The 13,282-nt window shown below is 59.8% G+C and overlaps 1 protein-coding gene across 1 annotated transcript in view; it reads left to right on the forward strand.

Annotated features, from left to right (window-relative positions):
• Nucleotides 1-1,945: 1,945 nt before the first annotated feature.
• ZNF638 (zinc finger protein 638) overlaps nt 1,946-13,282 on the forward strand; it is a gene marked incomplete at its 5' end in the record, with an annotated part of 50,687 nt that continues 39,350 nt past the window's right edge. The window contains 5 exons of the mRNA XM_079534191.1: nt 1,946-2,013; nt 2,117-3,677; nt 8,548-8,609; nt 8,804-8,842; nt 12,000-12,307. Coding sequence (XP_079390317.1) covers nt 1,946-2,013; nt 2,117-3,677; nt 8,548-8,609; nt 8,804-8,842; nt 12,000-12,307 — 2,038 coding nt within the window. The remainder of the gene's footprint in view (nt 2,014-2,116; nt 3,678-8,547; nt 8,610-8,803; nt 8,843-11,999; nt 12,308-13,282) is intronic.

Below are 13,282 nucleotides of genomic sequence, written 5' to 3' on the forward strand. Positions count from 1 at the left end.
TGCCGTGTGCTGTCTGTTGTCCCTGCGCAGGGGATGGAACTGCAGGCCCTGTGCCACCATGGAGAGGACTGGAAGAGAGGGTGGTGTCATCTCAGACCTCAGTGCTGTGGATGCGGGCTGTGGGGGGCTGTGAAGCTGGAAAGGGTCCATGCAGGAACAGTGCTGCATGGGCTGCTGGCAGGCGGGTCTGCAGGCGCAGCAGGAGGGCTGAGGTCTCCCTAAGGGACTCCTGTCTGCAGATCCAGCAGTCGGTGGAGCAGGGCCCCGTTTCTGGGCAGGTTGTACTGGGCTTCGTGGCAGAAATCTGGTGGTGGCTGACTGGAAGCACAGCCCTTGGTGTTGTCAGGGACTGCGAGAGCAGCACCCGAGTGCCTGCAGGACCCCACCAGCATCACTGTGTGGGGCAGCACAGCTGGAGAAGGGAAGAGACTCCTCGAGGACTTGGGGAGGTCCTTGTGAAACAGCAGAACCAAGGGAGCTGCATGGGGCATCCAGCTCTTGGGATGGACGCAGCTGCATCCCAGCAGAGCCAGGACAGCTTTCCTCGGCGCTGTGGGTTTCTGGAGAGCTCGTGCTCTGGGTTGTGAGCGTGTGTGGCTGCTCTCTGCTGGGTGCTGTGTGCGGGGGCCTGGCAGCAGGCATTCACACACATCCAGCAGGAGAGCGTTGCTGGGTTAGACCGTGGCAGGCTGGGTTCCAGCAGCAGGTTCTGCACCGCAGCACGGAGCAAGCCGCGCGTTGTGGCCGCTGCTGAGCAGCGTGGGTACGCAGCTGGGGGTGGCAGAAGCAAAGGATGTTGCTTGGCTTTTGAGGCTGTTTTACAGCCCTTCCTTCTGTGGAAGGAGATGAGTGCCTGTGCTTCGTTTGCCTGTTTTCTTCTCTACCTCTGCTGGTGGCTGCGATGTCAGGGCTGGCTGGCAGGACACGGAGCGGTGGCTTCCAGCAGGGGGCTGCCAGCGAGCTGCTCTGCGTGCTGTGGCTTGGCAGGGAGTGGAGGGGTTGTGTGGCGCTGAGCTCGGCTGAGCAGTGAGGATGCTCAGGGGCCATTGGGTGAAGGTCTGGACAGCAGTGCTGGCTGCCTCTGCGCCACGCTCAGCTTCCCAGCTTGTTCTGTTGAAATGTAACTCGCACGGAGCCTGCAAATTCAGCAGCGTTTAGTGAGAGAAATCAGCAGCAAATTATCTTTCCCCTGATTGTGCCGGGCTGTGTCTGCAGGGCGGACCTTCCCAGTGAATAGAGAAGGTTCTTCCGCGTTCTCCGTGCGCCTCCTTGCCCCTGGCTTTGCTGTGGCTGTGTTGAGTCCAACTTTGTTCGGGTCGCTGCCCGCCTCCAGGGGTTGGGGGTTCACCTGTGTGCGGTGTGCAGGCGGGAGGCAGAGCCGAGCTGCGAAGCCTTGCCGTGTTCTGCCTGCATCCACGCGTTCTGCTGCGCGGCTGGTTTCAGCTGAGATAAAAGCCGACGGGTTCCGCTGCCGTTCTGCATGCCGTATCCCCAGCCTTCGTACGACTTTACACCTTTCTATCTCAAGTTGTCTCAGTACCAAATCTTGCCTCGCACATCTGCCAGACGGAGCTGCAGGCGCAGGATGCGGCCACCGCGCCCCGCGGATGCTTTCAGGATGCTGTAGTTCCCCAAGGGAGCTGCCGTGGGAGCGTCCCTCCGCCAGCCGTCCTGCCTGCAGCTCCGCAGCCACCTCACTCCCAAACTGCCTCTGTTCTCATTTCTCTGCAGCACGATTTCACTTTGTGAAGCGTTCGGAGTGGGCTCCAAACCCTTTGGTTTACCGCTCACGACACGGCGCGCACGATAACGTTGTTCTTAAAGACCTGAAATGTCGGGTCTTGGAAAATGCTGTCGTCTCGGGGTTTTGTTCTCTGTGACACTGAACGCGTTGGGTCCAACCTGTCTGCCTGGGAGCAGACTGCGGGGTGAGGCCGTGTGAGCGATGGGCAACGCTGTTGTTGGCGGCTTTGTGAACTTGAATGTAGAAGTGCCATTTGAAGGGCCGTTGAAGTGCTGTTTTCTGACCTGCCCTGTTTTTCTCACTGGTTATAGAACCCACAGCGCGCAGCCGGTGCACCGCTGAACCATCTAACCCTTGTCTTTTAACTTTCAGCTTTGTGTTGTTCTTGGAAAGTTTCGCTCCACTTGTGAATTCCTTGAACCTTGGCATTGCCAGCCCGCTTGTGTTGGGCCCTCCTCCTTTTCAGCTTGCTCACATTAAGACCCAGTTGGCTCTGCAGCAGTTGACCGCCAGCAGCTCCGCGCCTCCTCATGCTTCCTTCGGCCGGGCCGTTCTGAAAAGCGCCATGTTTAGCCCCAGAGGAGCGTTGCCACAGAGGCCGAGAGGACCCAACCCGTCCGCAGCGAAGCCCCCGGGATCCTTCCAGGGTGTGACGGGCCCGCAGAGACCCCCGGCCCCAGGAGCACCCCGGGGGGCAGCGCCGCGCGCGTCGGGGCAGGACAGCGTCCCGTGGACCGGCTCGCAGCGCATCAACGTCCGCGTCACCCTGCACAGGGCCGACCCGCGGCAGGCCAAGGCCAAGGGCAGCCTGCACCAGGAGCAGAAGGGCGACGTGCGCGCCGGCCGCTGGGACGGCAGCCCCTGCCCGCCCCCGCCGGTGGTCTCGCAGAAGCCCCCGGCCCGAATCCCGGAGCAGAACGCCGCGGCGCAGAACCGCTACACGCCGGAGAGCGCGTCCAGCATCTTGGCGAGCTTCGGGCTGTCCAACGAAGATCTGGAGGAGCTCAGTCGCTACCCGGATGACCAGCTGACCCCCGAGAACATGCCGCTCATCCTCAGAGAGATACGGATGCGGAAGATGGGCCAGCCTTTGCCCGGCCTGCATTCCCAGAGCCGAGGAGAAGCGATGAGCGGGACGAGCGGCGCGGCCGTCAAGGGCAAGGTGATCGACTACGGGCACGCCAGCAAGTACGGGTACACCGAGGATCCTCTGGAGGTGCACGGTTACAACGTGGAAGCGCTGAGAGAGGAGCCTCTGGAAGCACGGCCCTACAACCCCGAAGCGCCGGGCGGAGAGAAGAGGGAAGAGTTCCACCGAGAGCAGAGCGTGCCCATGGGCGTCCCGCCGGCCGGCGTGGCGTGCGGCCCGGCCTTCCCACCGCAGGACGTCATGAAGCCCCCGCCGGCTTTCCAGAGCGACCCGGTCAACCCTCACCCATTCTTCCCAGCGGAGCCAGCGGGGAAGGCGGGCGGGCTGTGCGCGGCGCCCGTGGGGAAGGCCGGCCCCCCGCCCGCGGTGCTGCCCGTCATGCCGCCCATCCTGCCGCTGGCCGTGCCGCCCATGGCGCAGCCCGTCGTGCCGCCGCTCATCTCGCAGCCCGTCGTGCCCGTCCTCCCCCAGCCGCCCTTCTCGGCAGAGCTGCTGGCCATCCTGGAGCAGCGGGACAGGATCCAGCACGAGGCCGGGAGCAGCCAGCCCAGCGCCCAGAGCTCCGGGATGGGGCAGAAGCCCTTCCAGCCGCAGCCCGAAGGGCCCATTAAGTCCCCCTTTGGCGTTGTGAAGGCGTCGTGGCTGCCGTCCTTCCTGCAGTCTGACTCGCAGAAGATCAAACGCTTGCCCACCCCGTCAATGATGAATGACTACTATGCGACGTCGCCGAGAATATTCCCACATATGTGTTCTCTGTGTAACGTAGAATGCGCTCGTATGAAGGTGAGTGTCTTTACAGATTATTGCCGTAGTTGTACCCAGCTCCTTACCCGCTGCTCTGTGTGGGGAGCTGATGTTTTACTGGCTGTGCTGCCGCTCAGCGGCCTGAGTGCCGAGGTGCCGATGTCAGGCGGCGCAGGATGAGCGCCGTGCCGCACAGCGTGCTCTGTGTCCAACCTCGTGCGCGTTGTTCGGGTTGCTCTCGTGTTAAAAGCAAGGTCTGCCTTTGGATTCCGAGCAGCAGAACGAACCCTTCGTCGCCTGCTTAAACCACTGACGTTGCCTGGTTGTCGGCGGCGCTGTGCTGACCCGGCGGGGCAGGTGAGAGCACCCCACGTTGGTGTGCTCAGCCCCGCTGCTGCAGAGCCGACGCCGGCAGAGCGCTGCCGGTCTGTACCCACATCGCCTTCCAGGCTGGCCCAGGGGAGGCTCCCAGCTGTGAGCGGTGCGTGCAGCTCTCCGTCCACCCAGCCGGGCCGCGGAGCTGTGGGTGGCATCAGCCCCTGGTGGAAGAAGAGGAAGTGTCAGCGGTTTGCGGGCTGCTTCGGCCCGGTTCCGTGACCAGCGGGGCGGAGGGATCTGCAGATCCGCGGCTCTGGAAAAGGGAAACAGGGGACCCCAAAATACTTGAAAACAACGGCAATAATCTGAGGTGGAACAAATGATTTACTACGTATAGTATTAGTAAAGCACAATGAGAGAGGGAGAGTTTGTCTGAATGGTAGGTAGGCCTCAGCGCAGTGCTGGGGTGAGAAGTGCAGTCCAGTGGAGTGAATGAAGAGAAGCAGACGGCGAAGCGCAGACGGCGAAGAGCAGGCGAAGAAGAAGGAATCTGGTGACCTTGCATGGAGTTTTATCTCCTCGCTGACCACAAAGCCTCCTGGGGAAATGTCGTTCTTCTCCATCGGACAAACATTCGGAACTCGAGCATCAGAAATCAAACCCCCCAGTGCATTACATGACGTTATGGTGTGGAGTACTGATAAACAAAAACCATAAATCCAGGACAGGAAGGAAGAAGAGGGAGAAGAGAATCCTGAAAGCCGTAGGTGTTCCTTGAAGGAGCTGAGCTTGACGTGGCGAAACCCACAAGAACGTGACTTGAAATAACTGTGTGGTTTTGTTATTGGCTCCGTGCGTTGGAATTGGAAGTAGCTTTCCCCAAACAGGAAGCCTGTGGGGGCAGAGCCGTGCAAGGTTGCTGCGTTTCGGACGGCGCCTGGCTGCTGCAGTGCTGGCAGCTGCACCAGGGGCATCGCAGTGCTGGAGCTCTCCTGGTTGGGAAGAAATGCAGCGGGATGGGAAACTGAAGGGGAAGCTTCGTTCCAGAGAAGAACGTCTGAAATGGAACAGGAACAGACGAGGGGTTGTGTTCACCACGGGGCAGGGCTCGGGGAAGCGCTCTCCGTTCCCGTGTGAGCTGAAGGACTGAGCTTCCTCCTGCTCCATGGACTGCTGGTGCTGCCAGAGGAGCTGACTTTTCATACAATCATAGAATCCCAAGTTTGGAAACGACCTGTAAGATCATCCAGTCCAACCATCTCCTCATCACTGCTGCCACCAGCAGCACCAAAGCACAGCACGCAGCTCCTCAGCCAGGCGCCTCCTGAACGCTGCCAGGGACGGCGCCTCCCCCACCTCCTGGGCAGCCATTGCAGGGCCTGAGCACTGAGAGCAGCAGTTCTGCCTTATGGCCGAGCCAAACCTCCTCTGGCACAACTTGCAGCCGTTTCCTCGGCTCCTGGTTGTTGCCTGGGACGAGAGGCCAAAGCCCTCCTCATCACAGCCTCCCTTCAGGAGGTGGCAGAGCGCAGTCAGGTCTCCCCTGAGCTCCTCTTCTCACCCTCCACAATCCCAGCTCCCTCAGCTCCTCAGCAGCCCTGTGCTCCGCACCCCTCACCATTTCGCTGCCCTTCTCTGCACGCTGCAGGGCTGCAGCTTTGTTTCCCTATGTGGGTTCCCACGTCGACCTCGCTGCCTTTCCTCCCTCCCTGAGCCGAGCTCAGTGGGAGCACAGGGCTGCTTTTGGGAGGTAGCGAGTCGTGCCGTGTGGGGCCGAGCTGCGATGTGCCGCAGATGGCAGATGGCAGAAGCCATCCTACAAAGTGCTGCCTTCGTGACGGGGCCGGCTGGGAAGGTTTGATCGTGGCATCACCGAGATTGGAAGGGTCCTCTGAGAGCACCAGGTCCAACCTGCTATTTCCCCACTGACTGAGCCCTGTAGCAACATCTGCATGTGTTCAGAAGGAAGCAGCGCGGCGATGGCTCACGGCACAGCAGCTGCTGAATTTTGGAGAGGATGGAGCGTATCGAATGAGAAGAACCTTCTTATCCAGCACTGAAAGCGACTCCAGGTCTAACAGCGGAGTTACAGCGTTGCTGAAATGACGGACTCAGAGCTCAGAGCGCTCGCCAGAAGCATTCATTGTGCTGTGACTCTTCGGCAGCGCAGCCCCACACGGCAGCGGCGCCCATGGAGGACAGCCCACGTCAGAGCCGTGCCCCCGCCGCTCCATCTCTGCCTCCCTGGGCTGCGTCCCTTTGGCCCCCCAGCCTCCCTGTCCCACGTGGAGCCCAGCCCGACGCACCCTGCAGCATCCGCTCGTTTTCCTCGGGTATTTAACGTTGCTCGTTAACGAGCTCGGATGAAACCGAAGCTGAAGCAGCTCAGGGAGATCTCAGCATAAAAACGAGAGCTGTGTCTGGAGAGTCACGCACCTGAATGTGCCTGCACTCCTCGGATGCCTCTCCATGGAGCTGCCTGCACCTGAGGGCAGCGCTCGGCGTGGCGCAGCTCTGCTCTGGGAAGAGACCCACGGGGAGCCCCACGGTGCTGCTGTGAGGCCCAATGCAGTCCTTGCGTGCGCGGTGGGTCAGCAGAAGCACGTTTGTGTCCTGATGGAGAACCATCCCGCTGTCTGTTAGCTGCGATCTCACCTTGCTGTTCTCTGCAGGACTGTTGGCAGCCTCCCAGCGGGGTGAAGCGTGTTGTGAGCGCTTCTCTTTCGCTTCAGTAGCGGCTGCGGTGCAGTACTGAAGGGTGATTTCTGCCTTCAGCCACCTCGTTTCCAGCCCACGTGGAATGGTGACGCTCAGCAGCAGCTCTGCACCGCCAGCCCAGCACCACGGCTTCACAGAACCACAGGATGGCCCAGGTTGGAAGGGACCTCGGGGGTGATCACAGCATTGCAGGGGTTGGAAGGGACCTCTAGAGATCATGGAGACCAACCCCCTGCCAAGGCAGTTCCCTGCACCAGGTTGCACAGGTAGGCATCCAGGTGAGACTTGAACATCTCCAGAGGAGGAGACCCCACAGCCCCCCTGGCAGCCTGTTCCAGTGCTCCAACCCCCTGTTGCATGCAGGGCCACCAACCTCCCCATTGCACAGCAGCCCAGGGCCCCATCCAACCTGGCCTTGAACACCTCCAGGGATGGACGGGGCATCACAGCCTCTCTGGCAGCTGTTCAGCCTCTCCCCGCTCTCACAGCACACAACTTCCCCTGACACCCAACCTTGCAGTGCTTGCTCTCCGCTTTAATGGTGAGGCTCCTGGGCTGGGTGACCCACAGAGGTGCCTGCAGCCCTCAGTGCTGGAGCTGCCCCTGTGCTCGCTGCTGGAGGGGGGCCAGGAGCCGGCTGGAGGGGAGGAATGCACACGGCTGGAGGCTCCTGTAACGGTGTGAGGATGCGTTGCTGCAGCGATGGCTGGAAGAAGAGAAGGACGTGAGCTTGTTGGGAAGGAGGATCTCTGAGCTGAAGAGGGGTTGCTCTCCAGCAGCACAGCGGAGATGCACAGAGCTCACAGTGCTGCGCTGCTGCTCCTGGTGCTGTGCTGTGCACGCGGTGCTGCTGAGAGCCTGCAGGCTGTTCCATCAGCCCTTCCCTTGGCTGGGACACACAGACTCGCTCATTCTGCTTCAGGCACTGGAAATAACTCTGGTTTCCTTACAAGCACCAAGCAGTGGTGTGCTGGCACGTGGTGTCCCCCCCCCGGCACGCTTCGAGGAAGCCATCACCGACTTTCCATCGAGGCCCCGCGTCGGCCTTGCAGCCCACGAGCAACTTCGTGCCAGCTGAGCGCTTTTGTGGAGTCTTAGAACGGTTTTATTGTCCTTTGTTAGCAACCGGCGTGCGATTGGAAGGGCTGCGTGTGCTGTCAGGGCAGCCCTGGTTTGTGAGATGGCTGCTGCGCTCCCCGAAGCACCGCAGCAGGCGCTGCCTGCAGGGCTCAGCGCTGGTCCCCCTGCCAACCCTTCGGCAGCAGGTTTAGTGCCCACCAGCAGCTCGGCGCTGTCATTTGAGGGCAGTCTTGGTGCAGCTGCCCGCGCTGTTGTGCTTCCCTTTGACCGCATGGAGGAGTTCCCAGCTCTGAGGGCTGGCGCTGTGGCTCTGGGTTTGTGTTGTGCTTCACCCCCCCCCCCCCAGGCAGGGCTGTGGTCGCAGCTCTCCTACAGAGCGATGGCTGGGGTTGGCGAGGTGCGTGGGACTCGTTTGTGGCCTCTGGGTGCCAGGAGTGCTGGGCAGTGATGGTGGCAGGCAGGGTGAGCCGTGCTTCGGCTGCAGCACCGGGGCCCTCCTGGTGCTGCATCGCGTTGGCAGCTCAGCACGGCACGGGGGCTCACGCAGCCCAACAGCCGGGGAGGCGGTTGTGCTCTGCGTTCTGCAGCAGCCTCCCCCAGTCGTTGCGTGTTTCTCTTGCACCAAGAATGATGCCAGGAGAGCACTGCGACCTCGCCGCCTCGCTGGCAGGGCTGGCTGGCGATGGGAGGGGAGGCACCATGGCCCTGCAGCTTGTGGCCCTGCAGCTTGTGGCCCGACGTGGGCGTGCTGTGTGCTCACCCACCCCTGTGCCTGTGTTCTCTCTCCCCCCAGGACTGGATCCTGCACCAGAACACCCCTTCCCACATCGAGAGCTGCCGCCACTTACGACAACAGTAAGGCTTCGGTTTCAAAACGGGGGAGGGGGCACAAGCGTTTTCTGTGCGGATGAGGCTCCCTGTGCGCGACTGAGCCCAGCTGGGCCGGGGCTGGGGGTGGGCGCCCGGGGGCTGAGCCGCAGCGTTCCCTGGGAGCTGCGTTGGGCTGAGGATGGGATCTCGTGGCTGACGGCTGTGTTCTGACCCCACAGGTACCCCGACTGGAACCCCGAGTCTCGCTCTTCAAAGCGGTAACCACTCCTTGATTACAGCTTCTTAATTTGCCGCTATGCTCGTTAACACGGTTCGTTTTCCAGCTTTGTTTACTGCCGGGCTCTATGAGCCTTGCCTTCCCTTTCTGTGGTGCCGTCACGTGGGCCATCAGAGCAGCTATTGTCCCGAGGTCCTTAATAACTCCAGTGTTGTGTTGACACAGAACTTGGGGCCAGCTCAGCAGAGCGGCTGAACGACGCTCAGAGTTTGGGTTGTTTTACTGCTTCCATGCGTGCGCGCATTTCGACTGCAATGCAAATGGGAGTGAAGGGGCTTTTGCTTCTGCTGCGTGTTCCCGTCTGTTAGACATCCTGAGAAGCCAAAGTTAACAAGCAAAGAAGCACGGAAAGAAGTCAGGTTCATTTGCAGAGTGGGCCCAGAGCGTCTCTGAAAGGCTCCTCAGTGTCAGATCGGCCAGGCTGTGCCTGGTTGGGGCGTTGTGGGGCAGGCTGTGCGTTTGGCACTGCAGGACTCGGTGTGGGCAGGAGAAATGACGAGGGGCAGGCCGGGCTGCTGTGCTCGCTGCGTGCCCTGCCTCGTCTGCACTGCTTTGGGTCACACCGCTCAGAGGGCTGGGGGGCCCTGGGCAGCCTGAGATGATGGGGTTGGGGCTGCAGGGGGCTTTAGGATCCCTTCCAACCCAACTGTGATATGATTCTGTCCTTCTGTGATCTTTGGGGACCCTTCCAACCCAAGTCAGCTCATTGCATGGTTCTGTGACCTTCAAGGACCCTTCCAACCCAATATGAGCTGTTCCATGGTTCTGTGACCTTCAAGGACCCTCCCAACCCCAGCATTCTGTGGTTCTGTGACCTTCAAGGACCCTCCCAACCCCAGCATTCTGTGGTTCTGTGGCCTTTAAGGACCTTCCCGACCCAACCCCAGCATTCCATGGTTCTGTGACCTTGAAGGACCCTTCCAATCCAACCCAAGCATTCCATGGTTGTGTGACCTTTAAGGACCCTTCCAACCCAACCCCAGCATTCTGTGACCTTCAAGGACCCTTCCAACCCAACCCCAGCATTCCATGGTTCTGTGACCTTCAAGGACCCTTCCAACCCCAGCATTCCATGGTTCTGTGACCTTCAAGGACCCTTCCAACCCCAGCATTCCATGGTTGTGTGACCTTTAAGGACCCTTCCAACCCCAGCATTCCATGGTTCTGTGACCTTCAAGGACCCTTCCAACCCAAGCATTCTGTGGTTGTGTGACCTTTAAGGACCCTTCCAACCCCAGCATTCCATGGTTCTGTGACCTTTAAGGACCCTTCCAACCCCAGCATTCCATGGTTCTGTGACCTTCAAGGACCCTTCCAACCCAACCCCAGCATTCTGTGACCTTCAAGGACCCTTCCAACCCAATCCCAGCATTCTGTGACCTTCAAGAACCCTTCCAACCCAAGCATTCTGTGACCTTTAAGGACCCTTCCAACCCCAGCATTCTATAGTTCTGTGACCTTCGAGGACCCTTCCAACCTCAGCATTCCATGGTTCTGTGACCTTTAAGGACCCTCCCAACCCAACCCCAGCATTCCATGGTTCTGTGACCTTGAAGGACCCTTCCAATCCAACCCAAGCATTCTGTGGTTGTGTGACCTTTAAGGACCCTTCCAACCCAACCCCAGCATTCTGTGACCTTCAAGGACCCTTCCAACCCAACCCCAGCATTCCATGGTTCTGTGACCTTTAAGGACCCTTCCAACCCCATCATTCCATGGTTCTGTGACCTTGAAGGACCCTCCCAACCCAACCCCAGCATTCCATGGTTCTGTGACCTTCGAGGACCCTTCCAACCCCATCATTCCATGATTCTGTGACCTTCAAGGACCTTTCCAACCCCAGCATTCCATGGTTCTGTGACCTTGAAGGACCCTTCCAATCCAACCCAAGCATTCTGTGGTTGTGTGACCTTTAAGGACCCTTCCAACCCCAGCATTCCATGGTTCTGTGACCTTTAAGGACCCTTCCAACCCCAGCATTCCATGGTTCTGTGACCTTCAAGGACCCTTCCAACCCAACCCCAGCATTCTGTGACCTTCAAGGACCCTTCCAACCCAATCCCAGCATTCTGTGACCTTCAAGAACCCTTCCAACCCAAGCATTCTGTGACCTTTAAGGACCCTTCCAACCCCAGCATTCTATAGTTCTGTGACCTTCGAGGACCCTTCCAACCTCAGCATTCCATGGTTCTGTGACCTTTAAGGACCCTTCCAACCCAACCCAAGCATTCCATGGTTCTGTGACCTTCAAGGACCCTTCCAACCCCATCATTCCATGGTTCTGTGACCTTGAAGGACCCTCCCAACCCAACCCCAGCATTCCATGGTTCTGTGACCTTCGAGGACCCTTCCAACCCCATCATTCCATGATTCTGTGACCTTCAAGGACCTTTCCAACCCCAGCATTCCATGGTTCTGTGACCTTGAAGGACCCTTCCAATCCAACCCAAGCATTCTGTGGTTGTGTGACCTTTAAGGACCCTTCCAACCCCAGCATTCCATGGTTCTGTGACCTTTAAGGACCCTTCCAACCCCAGCATTCCATGGTTCTGTGACCTTCAAGGACCCTTCCAACCCAACCCCAGCATTCTGTGACCTTCAAGGACCCTTCCAACCCAACCCCAGCATTCCATGGTTCTGTGACCTTCAAGGACCCTTCCAACCCCATCATTCCATGGTTCTGTGACCTTGAAGGACCCTCCCAACCCAACCCCAGCATTCCATGGTTCTGTGACCTTCAAGGACCTTTCCAACCCCAGCATTCCATGGTTCTGTGACCTTGAAGGACCCTTCCAATCCAACCCAAGCATTCTGTGGTTGTGTGACCTTTAAGGACCCTTCCAACCCAACCCCAGCATTCTGTGACCTTCAAGGACCCTTCCAACCCAACCCCAGCATTCTGTGACCTTCAAGGACCCTTCCAACCCAACCCCATCACTCCATGGTTCTGTGATCTTTAAGGACCCTCCCAACCCAACCCCAGCATTCCATGGTTGTTTGCCCTTCTAGGACCCTCCCAACCCAACCCCATCACTCCATGGTTCTTCTCTCTTTGATCTCCCTTCCAACCCACCCCATTCAGCGACTCCATGATTTACTGCCAGATCCGAACTGACCAGCAGCCTCTCTTTCCTCAGGAATGCAGCGGACAGGAAGGAGAACCAGACCCCCAAGCACCGCTCCAACTCGGCCAGCCCCGGCCCCAGGCGCCCCAGGCCCGCGGCCTCCAGCCATGCTCCCCGTCACTCCCGCTCGCGCTCCAGGAGCCCGGGCCGCTATCGCCCAGCACGACCCAGGAGCCGAAGCCCGCGGCCGGTGCGACGCCTGAGCCCCAGGCACTGGTCACGGTCACCTCAGAGGTCCAGGAACCCCCTGCGGGGCAGCCCGCGGCCGCAGCGCTCCTCCAGCAATGACTGGTCGTCGAGGAGGAGCAGCAGATCCCAAGGTACGGAGGGGACGCGGGTGGGTGGACGGGCCGTGGCCTCGGGGTGGGTTTGGTTGTAGGGAAGGGCTGGTCCTGAAAGGCTTGCAGTGGAGGCTGCAGCATCGATCGCAAAGGCAGGCTGAGGGAGCTGGGCTCGTTCAGCACAGAGAAGAAAAGCTGCGGGGTGAGCTCAGAGCAGCCTGCAGTGCCTGAAGGGAGCCTGCAGCCAGGAGGGGAGGCAGCTCTGTGCAAGGGGAGATGGCAGCAGGACGAGGGGAAACGGCTGGGAGCTGAGGGAGGGAAGAATGAGGTTGGATGTCAGGGGAAGTTCTTTAGAGAGAGAGGTGAGGGGCTGGAACAGCTGCAGAGAGGCTGTGATGCCCCGTCCATCCCTGGAGGTGTTGGAGGTTGGATGTGGCCCTGGGCAGCCTGGTGTAGCCTTAGATATGGAGGTCGGTGGCAACAGGGGGTTGGAGCTTCATCACCCTTGAGGTCCCTTCCAACCCGGGCCATTCTGTGATGCTGTGAGAAAGACAGGGAGCTGTTGGAGAGGGAGCAGAGGAGCCACAGAGATGCTCAGAGGGCTGCAGCATCGATCACAAAGCCAGGCTGAGGGAGCTGGGCTCGTTCAGCACAGAGGAGAGAAGCTGCGGGGTGAGCAAAGTGCAGCCTGCAGTGCCTGAAGGGAGCCTGCAGCCAGGAGGGGAGGCAGCTCTGTGCAAGGGGAGATGGCAGCAGGATGAGGGGAAACGGCTGGGAGCTGAGGGAGGGAAGAATGAGGTTGGATGTCAGGGGGAGTTCTTTAGAAGTGAGGTGCTGGAACAGCTGCAGAGAGGCTGTGATGCCCCGTCCATCCCTGGAGGTGTTGGAGGTTGGATGGGGCCCTGGGCAGCCTGGTGTAGCCTTAGATATGGAGGTTGGTGGCCCTGCATGCAACAGGGGGTTGGAGCTTCGTGATCCTTGAGGTTCCTTCCAACCCCGGCCATTCTGTGATGC

This window comes from Tetrao urogallus (assembly GCF_951394365.1).
Source record: "Tetrao urogallus genome assembly, chromosome: 4".
Taxonomy (NCBI): Eukaryota; Metazoa; Chordata; class Aves; order Galliformes; family Phasianidae; genus Tetrao; species Tetrao urogallus.